This window comes from Equus caballus, chromosome 11, assembly GCF_041296265.1.
Source record: "Equus caballus isolate H_3958 breed thoroughbred chromosome 11, TB-T2T, whole genome shotgun sequence".
Lineage (NCBI taxonomy): Eukaryota > Metazoa > Chordata > Mammalia > Perissodactyla > Equidae > Equus > Equus caballus.
In genome coordinates this window covers 17,010,910-17,036,166 of record NC_091694.1, presented here as the reverse complement: position 1 = coordinate 17,036,166, position 25,257 = coordinate 17,010,910, and the positions used below count along the sequence as shown (strand labels likewise).

Below are 25,257 nucleotides of genomic sequence, written 5' to 3'. Positions count from 1 at the left end.
TGGTCCCAGGCATTTAAGGAAATCACTGTCTAATTGTTAACTGACCACTAGGATAACTGGGCACATACAGCAAAGAATACAGACTTCAAAGAATTAGTTTTAAAAAGTCACTAAACAATTAACCAACAAGAACTACAACAAACCCTGGGGATGGAGGAAACCTAAATTCCAGAAATGCCACATTATTTAAAATGTCCAGTTTGTAACAAAAAAATTATGAAGCCTGCAAACAAATAAGAAAGTAGGCCCATACACAGTTAAAAAAGCAATCAATAGGAACTGTCCCTGAGGAAGCACAGACCTTGGACTTACTAGACAAAGAACTTAAATCAGCTGTTTTCAATATCTTTAAAGAACTAAAGAAAACCATGTCTAAAATAAAAGGAAGGTATGAGAACAATGTCTCACTAAACAGAGAATATCAATTGGTACCAAGGAGCTGAATAGGTGGCTCATGATTCTGTTTTGAAATGTAAATATTTGTAATTAAGTCTGCACATATTTTTCTATTACCCTAGAGCACTTAACTGTTTTTCACCAAGAGCTTTTCAGGTTGCCCCTAACTTTTATACAATCTTTTCTTGTTCCCCAAAGTGTATTTTTTTGCTGAATTGAGGAATGTAGCATAATACAAATGGAAATGTTACCTTTTATTTTCTTACAGAGAGATTTAAACAGGAATTTTCAAAAATCTAATAACATTGCTGGTAAGATAAGTTGTAAGTGAATTGAGCATCAACATTTCCTTTATATATATTCCTATCTCCTGAAATATTCATGAAAATAAGATGAGCAGAAACTGACTCCTTCTGTTTTGCCAAAATTTTTCTTGTGCTGAGATTGCCAGTCATGGTTAAATGCACAGTGTTTTTATAGAAGAAGTGATTTTTAGTATAAAAAAAGTATCAAAAATGTTTAATGTCCTACCATGTTTTCTTTGAAGCCCATTTTTGGCTGCTTAGTCAGCATGGAGTAGACACAATAATTGTTTAATATTTCTTTTTGTGAAATTTCCTGTACAGCCTTTGGTAGGATTATTACAGGTTAATGTGAGTTGAGGAAGACAATCTTTCTTGACTAATACTGCATACCTTTTATTATATTACAAACCTAAGTGTTTTATATCCTTCAGTTAAGCAACTAAGTGCTCTAGAACTATAGTATTACATGCCATAAAAATTATCCTTTACTGGTCCTGTGTTTTGTGCCATTTTAAAGAGATGGCTTTCTATCATGTATAACTGTGTGTATATATATATATATTTACATATAAATATATATTATATATAATTAATAATCATATTTTCCACTACTAAAATATGAATTATTTTTTCAAAATTTTATCATTGCTATTTACTTTTACTTTTGTTTCTGAACTTTCAATATATGTTCCTTTTATATGTGTACCTAATTACATGTCTGTCATACTCAATATTAAATTTTTATCACATTAACTTCTAGAAAAAGCAAGTAAGTGAAAATTGCTTTTATTTTCTTGATAAGGTAATTGAAAGTATATTTTTGGTATGAAGTTAGTTTTCTGTCACAATTTTACCTGCCCAAAGTTTAAAATATTTTGTAATAAAATAAAAATATATATGATGGCTAATAAATAAAACTTTAGTGCAGCAAGGGATATTACCAAGAAAGTGAAAAGACAACCTACAGAAAAGGAGAAAATTTTTGCAAATCATATATCAGAACTCCTACAACTCAAAAACTAAAAGATAAACAACCCAATTTAAAAATGGATGACTGCTTGAATAGGCATTTTTACAAAGAAAATATGTAAATGACTAATGAAAATATGCTCAGTATCATTAGTCATTTCCAAATGCATATCAAAACAATAAGATACCACTTCACACATAGTAGGATGGCTATAATAAAACACAGACAGAAAACAAGTATTGGCCAGGTTGCGAAAAAATTGGACCCTCATACAATGCTGGTGGAAATGTAAAATGTTGCCATGGCTGTGGAAAACACTTCGGCAGTTCCCCCAAAAGCTAAACATTGAATTACCACATGATCCAGCAATTAAACTCCTAGGCATATACCCAAAAGAATTGAAAGTAAGGACTCATACAGTCATGCGTTGCTTAACAATGGGGATATGCTCTGGGAAATATGTCGTTATGCAGTTTTGTTCTTGTGCAATCATAGAATAAACGCACACAAACCTAGATAGTATAACCTACTACACACCTAGGCTATGTGATACTAATCGTATGGGACTAACATCATATATGCATCTGTCATTGACTGAAACGGTGTTATGCAATGCATGACTGTACTTGTACACCATTATTCATTGCAGCGTTATTCACAATAGCCAAAAAGAAGAAATAACCCAATTGTCTGTCAGCAGATTAGTGAACAAACAAAATGTGGTCTATCTATACAATGGAATATTATTCAGCCGTAAGAAAAGAATGAAATAGGGGCCAACGGCATGGCCTTGCCAGGGGCTAGGGACTAGGATGTATAGGGTGTAAAGGAGATGTGACTATAAAAGGGCAATATGAGGGATCCTTTTGATGATGGAACTGTGCTATATCTTGGTTATGATATTGTACTATAGTTTTGTAAAATACTGCTACTGGATGAAACTGGGACATGGATACAGAAGATCTCTGTCTGCATTATATCTTACAGTTGCATGTGAATCTACAACTATCTCCAAATAAAGGTTTAGTGTAGAGAAAAAATCAATATGTCTAATTATCAATTAATTATTAACTAGCTCTAGTATCCATATTCTTAATCTCAGTTTGAGGGACCACCATTCATCTAGACATCCTTCACTCAACTGACATAGCTTAAATCTACAAGTCCTACTTTTAAATCTCTGTATGTGCTGCTACCAACATTTCAGATACTTGGCATTTATGACTGGTGTTTTTAATGCAAAATTCTGCCCATATCACTTTCTAGCCTAACACCTTCAGTGTCTTGCCATTCTTTCCGGAAAGGCCATAGTATTAAATATGGCATAAAAGGTCTTCCATGATCCTACTACTTCTGCCTTTCCAACCTTTATCAATATGAATTCTTGGTTTCAAACAACAGAAACCAATCCTGTCTGATTTAATTTAGATGATAGACACAAGGGAGGCAGAGAAAGTATCTGGCATTTTTTATTTCTTTAGTGGCCATTGGCTCTGCCTCTCATCGTGACTTATAAGACAAGGAATTTCTCCAAATTAGATGGGGACTCAGGGGCTAGAAATCCACAAAAATGACTTATATCTATAACATATTTTATCATGCCTTGCTTTGCAGTTTATATACTAGCAACCTCAACCCATTTATACTTTTCAGCAAGCAGAAGACGTGTTTTTTTCTGATGCCATTTATTTTTATGCTGTCCCCTCTAGCCAGAAAATCCATAGCTCTGCCACTTTACCTGGACAATACCTATTCATTTTTCAACATGCAAGAGAGTCCATTCTCCAGGAAGTTTCTATGAACTTCTCAGGTCATCATATTGTGTTGCATTTATCACTTTGTGTTGAAGTTTTTAATTTTATATTATAACTGGATTATGAGTTTAATTCATATAGAAGATATAGTTTTGTTGCTTAATTCTCTTTATATTCCCACTGTTTCTCAAAGTGTTTCATCATCATTGCTATCACCTTCAAATGGGTCCATATAATAAAGGCTAAACTGGAAATCACCTGCTGAATTTCTAAGTTAGGGATCCTTATAATTTCTTTTGAGAAATAAAAAGTAGGATGAATCTTTGTGTTAAACTCAGAGTATTCATAATAATACAGTCTGAGCCTCATGGTGTGTGAGGGATCACGTATATCATGTTACTCATTTAGTGCTTATACTGTTATATTTACATTGTTACATCCAAGTGGAATACTGTCTTCCACCTCCCAAACTCTGCCACGTGGGCGTGCACATATGAACTGTATAACCTGATACATCCTTTAAGGCACCTTCTACAAAGCACTTTTTGAAGCCCTGTCTACACCTCCTCCTTCTACCTCTATAGGTCTCTAGTGTAACTATAGCATTAGTTATCTCTCTCTGTTATTTTATATCCTTAGAAGGTTGTCTCAATCATCGCACTTAGCACACTTTATTATGAGGCTTTATATCTGTCTCACTTTATGTATGAATTAATAAGTGAATAGAGAATTTGAATGTGGAAAGATGAATCAAGAGATGAACTGAAATTAGTAGAAAAGAGTAAGAAAAAAATGATAATTTTGTTAAGTAATAAGGAACTAATAATTGCTGCAATGGCAGAGTAATAATTAGTCATCAACCATTCTGAAACGGACACAGTGGTTAAAAGAATAGGAGAAAGTGTATTAGTAAAAGACATGTAGTGAGAATAATGGTCTTTACGTTTTTTTACTGTTGGTACCTGCGTGAATTTTGTGTCCCTGCTAGAAGTGAGTTTCCAGAGAAAAAAATGATTGAGTTTATGAAGTAATGTAGCATCACAAAATATTTTTCCTAGACTCAGAGTCCATTTTGCTAATATAGATTGAATCCCATAAAGCCTGAAATTATGAATTGGAAATGTATTCAAATAAAATAAGGGAAATAATGGACTCTGCCTGGAGTTTTTTCACAGTATAAGTACTTTATGTTTTTACTCTAAAGCTGTATTTTTTTTGGATCTCAACTAAGTCTTTTATTATAGCTAATGGGAAGGTTGATGTCAGTATCTTAATGAATGGAGTAAAAGCTGTTACAGGTAACATCTCAGAGTAACACCTAAGAGTAAGATGCTACTAGAAATCTAAGAACCGAATTCTTTTTGTTAACTTATAATTTAATGCTCTTTCCACATCATGATTGTATACACTTTTTTAAAAAAACTGCTATCCCCACACTTCTTTAAAAAATGTTTACGTGTAAATGCTTAGAGTTAGATAGTGTATTATCAAAATTTTAGCAATGAAATTTCAGTACTCTTTGTGGTTTCCAAAGTTACTATCTAGAATCTTTGCCCAATAATTAGCATATCTTATGGTAGGAAAGCTAAATTCTAGTTAACACAGTAAATGGTGAAGGAAAGTTTTGATGCAGTTAGAGGTCAAAATAAAGCAAGTATCTGCTGATAAGACTATTTATATCAGCAATCTATATTATCCTAATTTACTACAAAGTTTATACTCATAATTCCATGTTCTGTTGCCTTGACCGTCATTCAGAGATTATACTAGTGTTAACAAGAAAGTCTGTCTGAAGGCACAATGGCCTATTTGTTAGGTCAGGTCTCTGTTCGCCCAGCAGGTGGATGTAAATGCTGCAAAGACTTTTTTAAAAAAATTCTATGTAATCATGACGTCATTCACAATAATGCCGGAACTCTCTATTTCTTTTGCTTTAAAGGAGGAGAGGTTGTTTTCAATAACATGAAAAAAGTTCCAGGAAACATGGGAATAGAACTCAAAGATGAGAAACACTGGGAGTTGGTGAACAATCTGCCAACTGATGGTAATAATTTCTATAACAATGCTATTTCCTATCTAAGTGAAAAAGAAAGAATGTTCAAAAAAACATTTAAAAGGTGTTACTGTTTTATCTCAAGAAGAAATACTGTGTCACCTCATTTTTAGTTTGGGAATCAGTTGACTATAGTCAGAAATCCTGTGACCATGGATGAGAAATGCTGGCTATTATTGTTGAATCCATTGTGAGTCCTAAACTTTAAAAAGAGAAAAAGGAAGGCATTGAAAAGTATTAAAGTGGAAATAAATGAGAAATTACAAAGAATAAATGGGAGATGGTGGTGGTGAGAGGTGGTTCTGCATGCTGGAGTCCCAGCAATAACTGCCTAAACTGCCAGCTTATTAGGAATTTTCTCCATTTCATATTTTTAAAAAAATTATTGAGAGTAAATTTGTACTTTGTATGGAAGTATAAAGTCTGACTTTGTGAAATGATGCCTTCTATACTGCCTTAATGAATCTTTATATCACCTTGGTGAGATTTTGATTTGTATCTTTCTTAAAGCTGATAGATCTATCATAGTAGGGTGATGGATGGTATGAAGACCTTTAAAGATGAGCAAAAGACAGAAGATAGTAAATTTTGATACCTGCCATCCTTCAACCATTCTGATGGCATGTTTATACTTCTTATAATCCATCTGTACTTTTGCAGATAATCTATGTTATATCTTAGGGGAGAAGTTTAATAATTTATTGAAAATTTGCAATTTATAGCAAAGAAGAAAATAAAGTCTAGTCTGAAGAGTGATTAATAAAAAATTAGTAATTGCTAAGGAAATTTACTCAGAAAAAGAAAAATTTATCTAGATGTCATCAACACAAAAGCATACTTACTGGATAGAAGTAGGAAATTTATTATCCCCACTGCTGTATTTCACTCAGCAGTTCCTCGCTTTCCTTTAAAACTTTCTGCTGTGTGGAGTGGTCAAGGGAAGGGACTTGATCCTAACTCTATCACTGAACATCTTTAAACATTTGAACAGACCATATTTAGCCATGGTCTTTGTGCTAAAACTTATAACTGTATTATACAGGAATTAATAGTTTTGGTCACATGTAAGAGTCACTAAAATTTGGCTTTATTCCTCTCAATTTCCTAAAGGTGAGCAGATGATTGATATCAATAAATTATACACTGTTCTGGAAAACATGAGGTTGACTCTCACAAAAAAGGAACTTAAAAGTCTGAGAAAGAACTTGAAAATTAAGAACTGGACGCTTAGTATAGCATTTAGCCACTCAGGAGGTCTTCGACTTATGAAGTGATGAAAAGAATCTCTAAAGCTACTAATTTGGCACTAAGAAGACATTTAAAAAATGCACAGAAGACAGCTCTAGATAGAAATAAACGCTGTCTTAAAAACTTAAAATATTGTTTGTTATATCAGCAACTTTTTTTTTTTTTTTTTTTTGCTGGGGACGACTAGCCCTGAGCTAACATCTGTGCCCATCTTCCTCTACTTTATATGTGGACGCCTGCTACAGCATGGCTTGATGAGCAGTGCCATGTCCGCACCTGGGATCCAAACTGGCGGACCCCAGGCCGCCAAAGCGGAAGTACGCACTTAATCACTGCACCACTGGGCCGGCCCCTCAGCAACTTCTTTCACTATGAATCACAAGCAATGTTGAGGTTTCCAAAGACCTCAAAAGGACAGGGAAGAGTCACAGAAAAGAAAACAAATTGGGGACAAGGAGAGTGGAAATAAGATGAAAATTTTTTTTTTTTAAAGATTTAATTTTTTTTCCTTTTTCTCCCCAAAGCCCCCCAGTGCATATTTGTCTATTCTTCGTTGTGGGTCCTTCTAGTTGTGGCATGTGGGACGCTGCCTCAGCGTGGTTTGATGAGCAGTGCCATGTCCACGCCCAGGATTCGAACCAACGAAACACTGGGTCGCCTGCAGCGGAGCGCGCGAACTTAACCACCCGGCCACGGGGCCAGCCCCCGAGATGAAAATATTTTAAAAGTCAAATCTAGGTATATGTAGCGAACATTGAGGTGAAGCATTAGCAACTACTCAGCAGAAATGATCTGGGAGTTCAAGCAAATGAGAATGACTCCTCATTATTGTTTGGAAGAGTGAGCTCTGTGGGCTGCAGTTTTAGGTGCTAAACTACCTTAGGCACATTTTGCTATCTCAGGTTGTCCCCTAGCTAAGGTAAAAGGAAATAGGTTCTAGTTTTATCCATCGTATTGAATTTTTCTGAACAATTAGAAGAGTCAAATTAGTCTCATAGTCCCATTAAAAATGTGAAATGATACTTCAAAGATGTGAATTATATTTCCTCTTTTTTCATATCAGCAATACAGTCTAATTAAATTAATAATACACAGAAATGAATATATTTTTAATATTTTGGAAACATTCCATTTTGGTCATTATTCATCTCTTTTGCTTTTCTAAGGAGGGAACATTAGTGTGAGTAATTTGGACAGCATTCTGGGAGAAATGAGAATTAAGCTCACAGAAAAGGAACAGGAAAAACTGACAGAAAACCTGCTACTTGCTGGTGAGTATTTTAGAAATGACTGTGCCTTTGAAGAAAGTTTGCGCTTGTGAACATGAATATGATAATTTCTACAACTAGTGACATTGGTACCCAAAAGATATTTTATAGATCTTAAGAAAGAATTAATTCCTCATGTAAAAGTCCTATTTCTTCATTTTATAAATCCCAGGGAGCAGAATAAAGTTCTGTCTTCAGTTCATTGTTTCATTGAACACTCGCTCTAGAAAAACTTCTTTTCACCCCCACCATCCCTATATCCTGAAAATGTTCAGATTTATATCTTCAGACCAATTTTCTCACCCAAATATTGAGTTGGTATATTTGAATTTCTGTAGAACATTTCTATGACTGCCCCTCAGACATCATTGATCAGAACAATCATTGTGGTACTTGACCAAAGCAGCCACATGGGGCTTTAGAAGTATGTTAGGGCGTATTTGATTGTCACAAGTGATTGTAAGAGTGGGTACCATTAGCATTAAATTCCCTAAGTGTCAGGGATACTAAGTGCCTTACAATTCATGGGACTTTTCAACACAACTGAAGAATTCTTCCGCAAGAAAATGCCAATTTTCAAATTCAGTAATTTTGTTTATACATTCATCAGTTGATGGTCATTTGTGTTCTTTCCACCTTTTGGCTATTATAAATGTTTCCAAATATACATCAAAGCAGAAAAAATAATTTATGGGGCTGGCCCGGTGGCGCAGTAGTTAAGTGCGCACATTCCTCTTTGGCAGCCCGGGGTTCGCTGGTTCGGATCCTGGGTGCGGACATGGCACTGCTTGGCAAGCCATGCTGTGGTAGGCATCCCACATATAAAGTAGAGGAAGATGGGCACGGATGTTAGCTCAGGGCCAGTCTTCCTCAGCAAAAAGAGGAGGATTGGCAACAGATGTTAGCTCAGGGCTAATCTTCCTAAAAAAAAAAATAATAATAATAATAATATAGTGCACTAACATATACCCATCACCTAGGTTCAACAATTTGAAGATTTTGTCACACTTGCTTCTTTTCCTTTATTTTTATTTTTCTTACTGAAATTGTTCAGAGCAGATCCCATTTCATTTTGTCCCTCCATACTTCAGTATGCATCTCTTAAAAATATGGACCATTTTTTACATAACTGCAGTTGCATTATATACTTTAATTTTAAATTTCCCCACTTAGCTCTAAAATATTTTTTATAGTTAGTTTAATCAAATAAACAGCCAAACAAGGTTTACACATTGCATCCGTTATGATGCTTAAATCTCATGTAATCTACAGCTTTTCCTCCACCCTCCCCCTCTTTTTTTCAGGCTCTGATTTATTGAGGAAACTGTCCGTTGCCAGTTGTCTTGTAGAATTTCCCATATACTAAATTTGTCAGTTTTCTCATTTATCTTGTTTCTGTATGCCGTGTATTCTCTATAAACTAGAAGTTAACTCTAATGGCTTAATTATTTTCAGTTTCAACATTTTTGACAAGAATATTTCATAAGTGATACGGTGTACGTCACATTGCATTCCATCAGGAAATAAAGACCTATTTTTCCTTCTTGAAAATGGCTATGCAGTTGCCCCAAATTATTTATTTAAAAGTCTTTTACCTCTCCCTAAAATTTGAGATGCCATCTTAACTGTATACTTGATTTCTATATGTACTTGTCTATTTTTGGAATTCATATTCTAATTTGTTGGTCTGCTTATTCGTGCATTGATATTAAATTGCTTTCAGTATAACAGCTTTATAATGTTTTAACATAGGTACATCTAACCCTTCACTACCCTCCCCCCCATACACACACACAGATGGATTCCCCCATCCACCCCAGATCTGGCTGTTTTTTATGTAAATGTCTTTTTTGTGTGACTTTTAGTAGTAGGGTATTTGTTTTGCTTTTTTTTTAATCTTTCGTTTGCTGTGTAGCATATTTCCTAGTGAGAAAATGATTGATTTCTTAAGGTTTGGAAACCACTTAGGTGGTCAGAGGACTTATCACATGTAACTGCTTATTATCATGCCAAGTGAAAATTCCAAGATGAAGAAATATGAAGGCGTATAGTACACAATTCTTGTTTTCTTTGGTACAGAAGTATTGACTATCATTTCAAATTTAGATTGAACATCAAAATCTTTCACATTCAATATGGATCTGAATTATTCTGAGTCAAGATTAGACAATGTGTGGGGCTGGCCCCGTGGCCGAGTGGTTAAGTTCGCGCGCTCCGCTGCAGGCGGCCCAGTGTTTCGTCAGTTTGAATCCTGGGCACGGACATGGCTCTGCTCGTCAAACCACGCTGAGGCAGCGTCCCACATGCCACAACTACAAGGACCCACAACGAAGAATATACAACTGTGTACTGGGGGGCTTTGGGGAGAAAAAATAAAATAAAAAATCTAAAAAAAAAAAAAAAAAAAAGATTAGACAATGTGATGATGTACCCACTTGGCTGTAGCTCAGGCCTCCATGGGTGCAGAGAATGCCATAGATGCCTCAGTAGGTGTGTGCCAGTCAAAGTGCTCCACAGACATCATGAGCTGCCCACTAAGAAGCTCAGGAAAGAGAGGCAGCACCTCTGCCTGGTGCTAGGCCACAGGTTGCCCCAAGGGATTCGCCTGTGGCCCTAGAGTCACTGGTCTGTATAGCTCAGGGTGCCCTTCATGTTCTGATATGGCTGTTTGTTTCCTTCCTCCCCTTCCCCTTCTTCTTTTCATTTCTAATTTTTTTTTCTTCTTCAGCTATACTGGGTCATTTTTTATTGCTTCTTGCAGGTATTTTCTAGTTTACTTTCCATTTCTTTAAACATAGTAAACACAATAGTTTTGTAATTTGTGCCTGATAATTCCTAAATCTGAAGTTTTTTTGAGTATGTTGCTGCTGCTGCCTATTATTTCTGCTTATTCTCTCTCAAGTATCTTGTTTTACTATATGTTTGATTCTTGTGACTATGAGCAATTTTCCTTGGAAAATTATTGAAAGAAGTCTTTGAGGCCAGGAATGGAAGCACATTGCTAAGGAATACTTGCCTTGGCTTCTGCTGGCACTTGGACAGGATCAGTGCAAAATGAGTGAGATTTTGTGATCCATCCCAGTGAGGTAAACTTGAGCTGAAAATCTGTGCAAGGGCCTGCTTATACTCAACATCTCAGGGATGATTTCCCCTCTGCTTTCTCTGCCCCGGGGCAACTTCTCACCACCACTTATAGTCCCCTTGGGTTGTAGATGGGGTGAGCTGGGTTTACCTCTTATTTCCTCTTATCCTGAAGGTTTAGCTTTTTAGGTTCCCAGCCTTATGGGAAGAGGATCTCCTTTTGGACAGATCCAGGTCTTTGACTGTTCACCTACACTCCATGAGGCCATCAACATTAAAGTTCAAGTCCAGATTCAACAAATATCACTTGAACAAAAACAGTAAGAGTGTTCTGCATCCCCCCAGGTTCCTACTTTTCATTAGATTTTGGATTAGTAATGTCTCACTCTCTTATCAACTCTTCAGTGCTTTCAAGGAGGTACTTTTTATATTTTGTCCAAGATTTCAGTTGTTTTCAGCAGGAAGTTTGGTCTGAATAACATAAAATAAATGGAAAGAAAATTTGATTACAGATTTTTGTCAGGAGTTGAGGTATCTAATCTGGGAGTTCAGAAAACAAAAATAAACTCTACTCATTGTTAGCCATATTTTGATTTATTTTTCCATTTGCTGTAAATGATTGAGAAATTGCTCAACCACCTAGAATATTTCAATTCTAACACTCTTATTGACCCCTTCAATATATTTGAACGGACTTTATTAAATCTTGGTCTTCCTCATAAGACTGATAATCATAATACTGCTTACTGATAGAAGTAATATCAATGGTCAAATTTCAGAGTTAATAAGTTTTTCTCATATTCTTTTTCACAAGGAGGGGTTATTGATGTCAATAAAGTGAATACTCTTTTGCAAGACATGGGGATGAACCTTACAGAAAAGGAAATTAATGATCTGACACACAGTTCACCAGCTGATGGTGAGTATTTAAAATATATTTGAATTGCTCAGGACATCTGGAGAACATAGGCTTCTATAAAAGAATCTCTGAAAATCCTTATTTGCCATTAATACAGAAGACATTAAAGATAACTCAGACTGAAAGTAAACATGTTTTGCCGCTTGACATTTTCAGCAACTTTGTTTCAGTTGAGAGTATGGCCAGGTCCACTATTAGACTTGGACAGAATTAGAGAAAGAGAATGCTGTGGAGAGAAGGGAATAGGATACATAGAATAGAATAAACTTTAACACAGGAAAATTGAAAAAAATTAAGAGAGGAAAGAAAGCCATAGCCAAAAGTGGGAAATTATTAAAAACAATTTCTGTCCCCACCCCACCACCTTTTCTAAGGACATTTATTAAGTCGGGATAAGGGAGGAATGAGAAATGTGGGACCTATTTCCTATACCAGATAAACTTGGCAAAGTCCTCCAGACGCCCCAGAAGGGAAAATGACCATGAAGCCACACATTCCTGAATGTGCGGAATGCCTGAATGCCTACCTGCCCACTTATGCTTCTGCTTACACCTCACATTCCTGAACCAGACTCCATTGTCCAAGGACTATGTTCCCAGACTTCTCATCTCCCTTGATGGGCTAGAGACAAACTTTAGCGTTTAGTAAATTCTGAATTAGGACTAAACTAATTCTCAAACCAAATAAGGAAAAGTTAAAGATATTAATCTGAGAACATTCGAGTGGGGCTAAGAAGTGTCTGTCTGGAACATTCCCTGGGTGTCTTACAACCTTAGACAAATCAATACTTGCTCATCTTATTAAGATGAATTTAATTCCATCATTGCGTAGCATAGGCTCTGTTCTATAAAATATAAAATATATTTTTGTTAATTTACTCTCTAACTTTTACCACTTTCAGTCTCCAAGTACACTACCAGGCAAACTAGCCCATAGTTCACAGAACAGAAAGGCTCATGGACCCAGTTAAAATGCTTCAATCACACAGTTTAGCAAATCATTTTTTTTTTAAAGATCGGTACTTGAGCTAACATCTGTTACCAATCTTCTTCTTTTTTCTTCTTCTTCTCTCCAAAGACCCCCAGTACATAGTTGTATATTCTAGTTATAGGTCCTTCTGGTTGTGCTATGTGGGATGCCACCTCAGCATGGCTTGATGAGCCGTGCCATGTCCACACCCAGGATCTGAACCCGCGAAACCCTGGGCTGCCAAAGTGGAGTGCACGAACTTAACCCCTCGGCCATGGGGCTGGCCCCAGTGAATCATTTTAAAACGCACAACAAGAAGCAAAAGGGAAAATATGGAATAAATTAACAAAGTTAGGGTTGGGTGAATGGAAGGACCACACTACATGAATCTAGGGTACACAATGTGCATAATAAGTTTTGTGTCTCTCTGCTGCATTAGTCTTCCTTGTTGATGATGTGGTTACAAGGACCAGAGTTGAGGTTCAGGCAAATGGGACCACAGATGATAAGTGCTCTAGCTGGTGACACAAACTTGCTCTTTCAGCGAGACATAGGGAACAAGTTTATCTAGCTAATAGATGTAGCTTGCCAGTAAGGTTACTAAAGAGCCATAGGTTTTCTGTTTCTTGGGCAAAGGACCCATGAGGCCTAAATGTGTGTTACCAATGGGTGGCCAAATTAAATTCATTTGAATAAGGAGTCTCATGAATATTTGCCATATCCTGAATTTTTAGTGCCTCTTTTAGTGCCTTAAGCAATTTTAGTGTGTCATAATTATTTAGAACTTCTTATATATTTAGTTTAACAGGTATATTTAGTGAACAGGTGCTTTATGTATATTTAATGCCTCATGAATATTAGGTACTGCTCAGTTCTTCCGTTCCTTTCTATATAACTTAGATATCCTCTACTTAAAAACTACTCATCTATATTGAAAACATCTTAAAAGATTTAAATGTTTAATATAAACTTACTTAACTTCTATAATAGAACTAAATGTTCCCAAAAGCAAATGAACATTACACTGAATTAACACTAAGTAATGAAGTAAAACTAAATATACAACACTCACGAATAAGGGGTAACAGATACTGAATTTGGGTCACCTATCTATGATATTTTAAATAACTTGGAATCCCTCAAACCACTTACATCTTGTTTTAATTGCTTTACTCCATAATTATAGATACTGAATTTTTTGGATTAAGGGAAAAATTCTACTTCCATGATGGCTGTTAGTATAAAGATCTCATTCTACTTTGTTCCTAGCTGTTGAATCTGCCTCCAAATAGACAAATGATTTTGTTTTTAATATTTGGGAGATTTTAGGTCATATTCAAAATTCTCATCTACTAACGTTTCTTTCTTTGAAGGAGGAGAAATTAATGTCAGTGATATTGAAAATACTCTGGAAAAAATTGGGATAGAGCTCACAGATAAGGAATGCTTGGAGTTACAGAAATATCTGCCAGCTGATGGTGAGCATTTAAAATAACAATGTAGCCTTTAAGGAACTTAGAATTGTGTTTATTTTTTGAGAACTTCCAAAATTATTTCCATTTGATAAAGAAAAGAGGATTTAGAAGGAATCATGCAGTTCTACCTTGAGAAGTAATCCCAACCGTGTCACTTCATTTGTAGAATCACCCGTCCCTTCAATCACTAACCTGATTTTAGGACAAGGAAGTATCTTACTTTTGATTCCAGTCAGAAGGCATCCTGAAGACTAAGCAGGGAAATACGGGAAAGTAAAAAGGGAAAAATGGAGAAATGAAAGGGTGGCATAGAGAATTAAGAAGTGTGTGTTTCAGCATTGTAGAGGGCCAACAATAACTTCCTCAGGTGTCTGGGAGCCATATTCAGAATTTTTTCTACTTGTTATTGTGTTTTGATTACATAAAATTAAGTTAGACCTTTTATGGGGTAAAATATGATGCCTGTCTTTCCAAAATTAAGTTTTGGTAATGCCTAACTTAGTCTCTCATTGGTGTAGTCTGATGTATGTCTTTCTTATAGCTCATGGAAAACTGGATCAGAATAGCTTGATGGATGGTGTGAAAACTCTTAAAGGTGAGTGATAAGTATAATGAAAAAACAGATAAATCTGGAATATATGTGTTTACATTCTCTAAATTTAGAATCCTGCCACTGTTTGTGTGTGTGTGTGTGTGTGTGTGTAAAACCATATTAATGTTTTTTCCAGAGATATTTTCTGTACATATTTTACCAAACGGTCTCCTGTACTATTCTTTAACCTTAAGATTTAAGTGAAAACCCATGTAAAAGCAGGACCCTTGAATAACTTCACCCTTAGTGAAATGGTAAACCAGAAAAATGTCTCGTTAGCACAAGTAGGTAAAAGGAAGTTTATCTGTATAGTCATGGGCTCTGAGACCATGAGTGAAATGTCTTCTTTGAAAATTCATGGCTGTGGACTGATATTCACATGAGTTACAGTTCATGTTTGTACTTTTTGCATGAACCAGAACCCACAAACCAAAAAGTTAGTACCAGGATTGTAGTAACTCCAGTGTTCAAGAAATCCACCCTCATACCATGGTCAACAAGATTTTCCCTATAAAACCTTTCTTAAAATGAGCTTGAAATAAAAAATTACAAAAGGTATGAAAAAATATACCTTAATGCCAATAGATACAATGAAAAAACCCCAAACCTCAAAGACTTTGTGTGATACAAATATTTTATATAGACTATAAAGTAAATATGCTTTAAATGATTAAATTCATAAAAGAAAAATGGAAATAATTTTAAAAGGAAAAGAAACTACCACAGGGAAAAGTTGATTTGAAAAGAGTCAAAGTAAAATTTCTAGAAATGAAAAGTCTGACTTGAAAATTTAAAAATGCAATGGTTTCATTAAATAGCAGATTAGATTTTACTGAAGAAATGATTGGATAACTGGACTATAACTCTGAAAAAATTACCAAGATTCCAGCATAGAGACACAAAGATTAAAAATACAAAGGAGGAAGTAGGAGACACGAATCTTAGAGTGAGAGATATGCAGAGTCATGCAATAGTAGTACAAAGAGCTAACAGAAAGAATGAAGGAAAATGCCAATCTGAATACATAATAGGTGATTTTTCATGATTATCGAAAGACATGAATCCTAAAATACAAGACACATAAGGAATCCTGAAATGATAATTAAGACATCTGTGCCTAATCGTGTCATAGGGAAATCACAGAATGCCAAAACAAAGAAATCTTAAAAGCAACCACAGTGAATTCTGAGTACCTACAAATGAATAGCAATTAGACTTACACTGGACTATAATGAGATGCCACCTACATGCAATAGGATGGCTACTTAAAAACAACAGAAAATAATAAGTGTTAGTGAGAATGTGGAAAAGTTGAAAGCCTTGTGCACTGATGGTGGGAATGTAAAATGGTGCAGCCAGTAAGAATAACAGTATGGCAGTTCCTCAAAAAACTTAAACAAGAATTACTGTATCTAGCAATTTCACTTCTGCGTATATGTCTTAGTTAGTTTGGACTGCTATAACAAAATACCACAGACTAGGTGGCTTGTAAACAACAGAAATTTATTTCTCACAGTTCCAGAGGTTGTTTGTCTGAGATCAGGATGCCAGCATGGTTGTGTGAGGGCCCTTTTCAGGTTGCAGAGTTTTCATTGTATCCTCTCAAGATGGAAGAGGCAAGGGATCTCTCTGGGGTCTCTTTTATAAAGGCACTAATCCCATTCATAAGGGCTCTGTCATCATGACCTAATCACCTCCCAAAGGCCCCACCTCCTACCACCATCAACTTGGACATTAGGTTTTCAACATGCAAATTTTGGGGGACACAAACATTCAGACTATTGTAGTGTATATTCAAAAGAATTGAAATCAGGGATTCAGATACTTTTACACACATTCATTGCAGCATTTTTCACAATAGCCAGAAAGTAGAAACAATCTACGTCTCCATCAACTGATGAATGGATAAACAAAATGTGGTATATACATACAAAGGGATATTATTCAACTTTAAAACAGGAGATTCTAACCCGTGCTACAACATGGCTGAATCTTGAAGACATTTTGCTAAGTGAAATGAGCCAGTCACAAAAGGACAAATATTGTATGATTCCAATTTTATGGGGTACCTAGTGTAGTGAAATTTATAGAGACAGAAAGTAGAATGGTGATTGCCAGAGGCTGGGTGTAGGGAGGAATGGGGAGTGTTTGTTGTTTAATGAGTATAGGCTTTCAATTTGGGAAGGTGAAAAATTCTGGAGATAGTGGTGATAGTTACAAAACAGTGTGAATGTACTTAATGCCTCTGAACTGTATGCTTAAAATTGGTTAAAATGGTAGATGTGATGTGTATTTTACTATAATTTTTTAAAAAGTAAGTAGCAGGAAAATATACCTGGCTTTAACAGGATAATAAGGGAATAGTATGAACAAGTACGTGTCAATAAATTTGGTAACTTAGATGAAATGGAAAGCCCCTCTGTCCTAACAACAAGTAAAAATCTGAACAAATTGAAAAATTAACAACTCTTCTTGGATCTGTATGAGAACTAAGGTCGCAGGGCAAACTGTGGCCCCAAGATTGGAGGGAAAGATAGGCAAATGCAGAGAATCACAACTTACCAGAGCAGAAAACCTCCCTGGGAACCAGTACCAGGGTAGGAAAACCTAAACCATAATTGATGAATTGCTGGAGGCTCAATGCAGACACGTTTAAGAGTCAAAACACTCCAAGGAGACTTAATTATAGAGGGGGTCTCCACATCTTTGTGAGTTTTACCTCCATTAACTCAACCAGGTTCTCACAGTGAATATTGGAGAAAAATCCCCTCGTGCTTCTGGCAGCAGGAGAGGTGAAGTAACCATTTTGAAATGCACCAGAGTGTTCTGTTCTTCTTAGCAACGTTGGCCCTAAGGAGAAGCTATTTAACCATAGCCTAACCTGCTGAGGTTTTATCAGAGCCTAACTGACCTGGGGGAAGAGAAATACCCAACTCCAGCCCACTCTAGCCATAGCACATATGATGTTCGCAGTCCAGAGGCACAAGCTCACTAAAAGACTGAGACCTAATCATAGGACTATAGAACACTTCCCCTCCCCATACACCTTACCACCAGATTACTAAAGGCCTATTTATAGCAGTTACTTTTACCCAGTACATCATAGCCAGCTATCAAAAAAAAAAAAAAAAAAAATTACAAGACATCCTAAAGGCAAAAAACACAGTTGAAAGAGACAGCAAGCATTAGAACCAGACTCAGATATGACAAGGATGTTGGAACTATGAGATGAGGAATTTAAAACAACTATGATTAATATGCTGAGGGGTCTAATGGATAAAGTAGATAGTGTACAAGAAGAGACAGGCAACATAAGTGGAGAGGTGGAAACCCTAAGACAGGACCAAAAAGAAATGCTAGAGATCAAAAATACCGTCACAGAGGGGCTGGCCCCGTGGCCGAGTGGTTAAGTTTGTGCGCTCTGCTGCAGGCAGCCCAGTGTTTCGTTGGTTCGAATCCTGGGCGCGGACATGGCACTGCTCGTCGGACCACGCTGAGGCAGCGTCCCACATGCCACAACTAGAAGGACCCACAATGAAATATACAACTATGTACCGGAGGGCTTTGGGGAGAAAAAGGAGAAAAATAAAATCTTTAAAAAAAAAAAAAAAACACCGTCACAGAAATGAAGAATGGCTTTGATGGGCTTATTAGTAGACTGAATATGGCTGGACCCAACTTGATTTTAAGAAGGCCAAAGACTTTAACAGATACCTCACAAAAGAAGATATACAGATGGCAAATAGGCATATGAAAAGATGTTCTACATCATATATTATTAGGGAAATACAAATTAAAACAACAGTGAGATACCACTACACACCTATTAGAACGGCCAAAATCTGGAACACTGACACCACCACATGCTGAGGATGTGGAGCAACAGAACTCATTCATTGCTGGTGAGAAATCAAAATGGTACAGTTACTTCGGAAGACAGTACAGCAGTTTCTTACGAAACTAAACACACTCTTACCAGACTATTCAGCAATTATGCTGCTTGGTATTTACTCAAGAGTTGAAAACTTATGCCACAGAAAAGTCTGCACACACATGTTTATAGCAGCTTTATTCATAATTGCCAAAACTTGGAAGTAACCAACCAGTAACCTGTCCTTCAGTAGGATAAATAAACTGTTTTACCTTCAGACAATGGAATATTATTCAGTGCTAAAAGGAAATGAGCTATCAAGCTATGGAAAGACATGGAGGAATCTTAATTGCATATTACTAAGTGGAAGAAGCCGATCTGAAAAAAGCTCATACTGTATGATTCCAACTATGCAACATTCTGAAAAAGGCAAAACTATGGAGACAGTAAGAAGATCACTGGTTGCCAGGAGTTAGATGGAAAGGAGGATGAAGTTTAGGGCAATGAAATTATTCTGTATGATCCTATAATGGTGGCTACATGTTATACATTTGTCCTAACCCATAGAATGTACAACACCTAGAGTAAGCTGTAATGTAAACTGTGGGCTTTGGTTGATAATGATGTGTCAATATATGTGCATTAATCATAACACATGTACCATTCTGGTGGAGGATCTTAATAATGGGGGAGGCTATGCATGTGTAGGGGCAGGAGGTTTATGGGAAATCTCTGTACCTTCCACTCAATTTTGCTGTGAACCTAAAACTGTTCTAAAAAATAAAATCTATTAAAAAACAAACATTCTAATAAGGAAAACTTTAGGACCAGATCACTCCACTGTAAAATTCTCCCAAATATTTAAGGAAAAATAATAAAGTGATAACAATTTTATAAAAATTTCTCTGGAAAAATATAGAGAAAGAAGTATTTCTGTCTCATTTTATAAGGCCAACACTACTCTATACCAATCCAGACAAAGAAATTACAAGAAGAGAATGGTCCAACAAAACTTCCGAACACGTGCAAAAGTCCTATAAAAATATTGGGAAATTGAATCCAGCAACATATAAAAAGGATAATTTATCACGACCAAGTGGGTTTTATCCCAGGAAGGTAAAGTTTGTTCAACATTGAAAACAATCATTATAACTCACAATATCAACAGAGTCAAGAAGAAACCCCATATGACTATTTGTACAGATACAGAAAAAGCATTAAGCAATTCAACATCCATTCATGATTTAAACAAAAACATAAACTGCAAATATTAGGAAACTTATGTTCATGGATAGGGAAACTCAGTGTTGTAAAGATATCATGTTTTTTCCTACTTAATATGTAAATTGAATGAAAAGCCAAACAAATGTTCAACTTTTTTTCGTTTGGAACCTGACAAATTGATCCCAAAAATGTATATAAAAATTCACTGAGTCTAGGAAAGCTGACAATTTTTAATAAGAACACAATAAGGGAATATAGTAATTATAAAGACATAGATATCAAGGCAGTATTTCATTGGCACGTGGGTATTTCATTTGAACATAATGGAGAGTTCAGATATAAATCCATGCGTGTATGGGAATTTGGTAATATGAAAGATGTGACATTAAAAAGCAATGAGATGGCTGGTCCCATGGCCTGGTGGTTAAGTGCAATGTACTCCACTTTGGCAGCCTGGGTTCGCAGGTTCCGATCCCAGGCCTGGACCTTTACCACTCATCAACCATACTGTGGCAATGACCCACGTATAAAATAGAGGAAGATTGGCACAGATGTTAGCTCAAGGCTTGTCTTCCTCAAGCAAAAAAAGAAAGAAAAAAGAAACCAGTGGGAAAAGAATGAACTGTCCAGTGAAGGTGCTAACACAATATTCATTTATATAGAAAAAAATTTGATCCCTATATTATACTATACACAAACAATAAATTCTAGAAAGAGTAAAGTCATCAATAATTTTAAAGTCTACAAGTGCCAGAGTTTCTCAATAATGTGAAACTTCTATTTAATATTTGTCGTCTTCAATTAGACACTTCTTGAAGGAAATATAGGGCAGGATAAGCAAACTTTTTCTGTAAAGGACCAAATAATGTTTTAGACCTTTCTGACCTTATGATCTCTGTTGCAGCTCCTCAGCTCTGCCATTGTAGTACGAAAACAGCCACAGAAAATATGTAACTGAGTAAGTGTGTCTATATTCCAACAAAATGTTCTTTAAAAGCAGGCAGTGCTCCAAATATGGCCCGTGGGCCATATATGGCCAATGTCTGAGAAAAACATTGATTTTAGGGAGGTAAGTATTTCTCAAACAAGACAAAAAATGGTCAAATCAAGACCCCCCCCACCCCGGCCTACAATGCCCAATGTGCTCTGACCCATGATTTTATTTCTGACCCTATTTCCTACCACTCTTCTACTCCTTCCAGCCACATTGGCCTTCCTGTACTTGCTAGAACATCCCAACCACACTCCTACTTCAGGGCACTTGCTCTTCTTGTTCACTCTTGAGCCACTCACTTCCTCCGGATGTGCATCTTGATTCTTCTTTCTATAATTTAGGTTTCTCTTTGAATGTCATTTCCTCAGTGGTGAGCATAACTGTCCAAAATGTAGCCTTTCACTCAGACCAGAGTCACACTTCTTTCCTCAGCCCGATTAATTTTCCTCATTGACCTTTATTTTATACGTGTATTTATTTGCATGCATCTTCACTGCATCTTTCCCCGTGGGACTTTTTTCTGTTCTTAGTGATATCACCAATACTTGGGAAATAATATATTCTCGCTAATATTTGTTGGAAAAATAAGGAAACCATAAAAGAAAAGATGCGTAAATTAGATTACATAAAAAATAAAAATGAGGGTGATGTCAGTATCATGGTGACGTAAGATGTCTCTTGTTTGATCCCCCCACAACAAAAAAATTCAGCGTCCGTCCCTGGACAAAAGTGCCTTTGAGGGAGCTGTAGGACCCAGCACCATACACGAAAGGATCAGGGAGGAGTCTCACCCACCTTTGTGTAGGGTAAGAGGCAGACAGACTCCACTCCTGGCTGTGGACCCTGCAGTGGCCCATGAACTGGCTCCAGCCCCTCTTAGCTACAGGCTGGGAGCACCTGGAGAACACTGACTCAGTCACAGACAAGAGAGCCTTTGTGGAAGTCCAGGTTTCTAGAGAAGTTCCAGCACTTTTTTTGGAGCAAGAAAAAATATGAGTTTTCATGCATTGAAAAGGGTAAGAGGTAGAGTTTGACATTACTTACATCACACATCCCCAAAGGCGGCAGAGCTCAGGGCCAAGAAGTATCTTCCTCAGCCTGAGATTTATCCTGTGGAGAGCAGAATGTGTGAATGAGCACCTGGCTTCCCCAGTGGTGTGGGATGCTGCCAAAGGGGCTCATTTCTTTCTTGCCCCGTCCAGAATACTAAATTGGGAGCTTCATGACTAGGAGGTGGAAATAGTCTGGGAGACAGGCAGATAGAACTCTTGGAGGGCATTAAAGGGACGTGGGTGAATTCCAGCAAATGCATGCACAAGCTGCTAGGAATGCCTCATGTGCAGATCCCCCCAGCTGGCTGACAGGCAACCCCAGCGCTCTGCATGCATCACCTACATACACTCTCCACTCTGTGGCCAGCTTTCTGTAAGTGCTCCCAGTGGTGGCACAAGCAGGCTTTGGCGGACAGCTGGTGAGTACGTGTAGAAAGTTGAGCAATAGTGCCACCTTTGGGAAACAAGAGAGGCTTTCACCATTCAGTCCGGTGTGTTACGGGATTCAAAGCATAAAAGCTTAAGATTTCTGCCACAAGAGGGAGCAAGAAGCATAGAGCAAGTGTATCTGTAGACGGTCTAAGAAAGCCTCAGAATCTCTAGCAGGGCTGACAGAAGGGTATGTCTCCCTTGAAGGCAGTTAGTAAAAACTGCTATTTCATGTGCAAATACAGCACTTAAATCTCCAAGGAACATGAAAAATCAAGAAAACATGACAGTACCAAAAGATCACGATAATCTGGTAACCAAACCCAAGGATGTGAAGATCTCCAATTCACCAGGTGAGAGAATTCAAAATACAATAGTCTCCTCTCATCCGTGGTTTCGCTTTCCACAGTTTGTTACCCATGGTAAACCACCATGTGAAAATAGTAAATGCAAAGTTCCAGAAATAAACAATTCGTAAGTTTTAAATTGCATGCCATTGGGAGTAGCATGATAAAATCTTGCACCATCTTGGTCCATCCTGCCTGAGACGTGAATCATCCCTTTGTCTGGGATATCCACACTGTATACACTACCCACCTGTTAGTCACTTAGTAGCCGTCTCAGTTATCAGGTGGACTGTTATGGTATGACAGCGCTTATGTTCAGGCAATAATAATGATCACAAAGTGCAAGAGTAGTGATGCTGGCAATTTGGATATGCCGAAGAGAAGCTGTAAAGTGCTTCCTTTAAGTAAAAAGGCAAAAGTTCTCAATAAGAAAAAAAAAAGAAATCATATGCTGAGGTTGCTAAGATCTATGGTAACTTTGATTATATCATATTGTTATAGCTGTTCTATTTTATTATTAGTTTTTGTTAATCTCTTACTGTACCTGATTTACAAATTAAACTTTATCATAGATATGTGTGTATAGGAAAAAACATAGTATTTATAGGGTTCAGTACTGTCTGCAATTTCAGGCATCCACTAAGGGTTGTGGAATGTATCCCCCTGCAGATAAGGAGAGACTACTGTGGCTGTTTTTAAGGAAACTTCAATGAACTACAAAAAAACACAAAGAAAATTCAGCAAAATCAGGAAACAATACATGAACAAAATGAGAAGTTTAACAAAGAGATAGATGTCATAAAAAAGAACCAAATGGATTCTGGAGCTGAAGAATACAATGAATGAAGTGAAAAATACAGTAGAGAGCATTAACATCAGACTTAATCAAGCAGTTGAAAGAATCAGTGAGATTGAAGATGAGAATTTTGAAATTATCCAGTCAGAGGAGAACAAAGGAAAAAGAATGAGAAAGAATGAAGAAAGCCTACTTTATTTATGAGACCCTCAAAAGGACCAATTTGAGAATCATTGGTGTTCCAGAAAGAGAGGAGAGGGAGAAGGGGGCAGAAAGTTTATTTAAAGATATGATGGCCAATGCTTGGATGCATCCCACATACGAAATAGAGGAAGACTGGCATAGATGTTAACTCGGTTAATCTTCCTCAAGCAAAAAAAGAGGAAGATTGGCAATGAATGTTAGCTCAGGGCTAATCTTCCTCATCAAAAAAAGGGAAAAAGAAATAATGGCTGAGAACTTCACAGGGATATTTGAATATCCAAGGTAAATGAAGCTCAGAGGTCACCAAACAAAATAAACTTAAACAGAGTCTCTTCAAGACACATCATACTAAAACCATCAAAAATCAAAGAATCTTAAAAGCAGCAAGAGGAGAGAAGCTTGTAACTTACAAGAGAATATCCATAATGATATCAGCTAATTTCTCAGAGAAACTTTACAGAGGAGTAAAGTGGGATGATATATTCAAAGTGCTGGAAGAAAAAACCTGCCAACCAAGAATACTTTATGCAGCAAAGCTGTCCTTCAGAAATGAGGGAGAGATAAAACTTTCCCAGACAAACAAGAGCTATGGAAATTCATCACCACCAGACCTACCTTACAAGAAATGCTGAAAGGAATTCTTCCAGCTGAAATGGAAGAATGCTAATTAGCAACATAAAAACAAATGAAAATATACAACACACTGGTAAAGGTAAGTATATAATCAAATTCAGAATACTCTAATACTGTAATATGGTGAAGTGTTAACTGCTTAACTCTGGTATAAAGTTTAAAGAACAAGATTATTTAAAATAAATGTAGCTACAATAATTTTTAATGAATACACAATATAAAAAGAGATAAATTATGACATCAAAAAACATAAAAGAGAAGATTAAAAGGTTAGAGTTTTTGTATATGATTGAAATTGTTAGCATAAAATAGACTATTATATCTATAAGATGTTTTATGTAAGTCTCAAGGTAACCACAAAGCAGAAACCTACAGTAGATTCACAAAAGATAAAAAGAAGGGAATCAAAGCATACCACTACAGAAAATCATCATCAGTGCAGAAAATCATGAAAAGAAGACACCAAGAGAGGAAGAAAGGAAGAAGGGAACTGAAAAACAGCGAATGCGATGAATAAGATGGCATTAGTAAATCCTTATCTATCAATAATTACAATAAATGTAAATAGATTTAATTCTTTGATCATAAAACATAGAGTGGTTAGATAGATAAAAATAATGGGACACAACTATGTACTGCCTACAAAAGACTCATTTCAATTTTAAGGACACACATAG

The 25,257-nt window shown here is 36.4% G+C and overlaps 1 protein-coding gene across 1 annotated transcript in view; it reads left to right on the top strand.

Annotated features, from left to right (window-relative positions):
* Positions 1-25,257, top strand: part of EFCAB3 (EF-hand calcium binding domain 3) — a 498,542-nt gene that overhangs the window by 164,880 nt on the left and 308,405 nt on the right. The window contains exons 39-43 of the mRNA XM_070227127.1: positions 5,365-5,469; positions 7,893-7,997; positions 11,890-11,994; positions 14,337-14,441; positions 14,980-15,033. Of these exons, the coding sequence (XP_070083228.1) occupies positions 5,365-5,469; positions 7,893-7,997; positions 11,890-11,994; positions 14,337-14,441; positions 14,980-15,033 (474 nt within the window). The remainder of the gene's footprint in view (positions 1-5,364; positions 5,470-7,892; positions 7,998-11,889; positions 11,995-14,336; positions 14,442-14,979; positions 15,034-25,257) is intronic.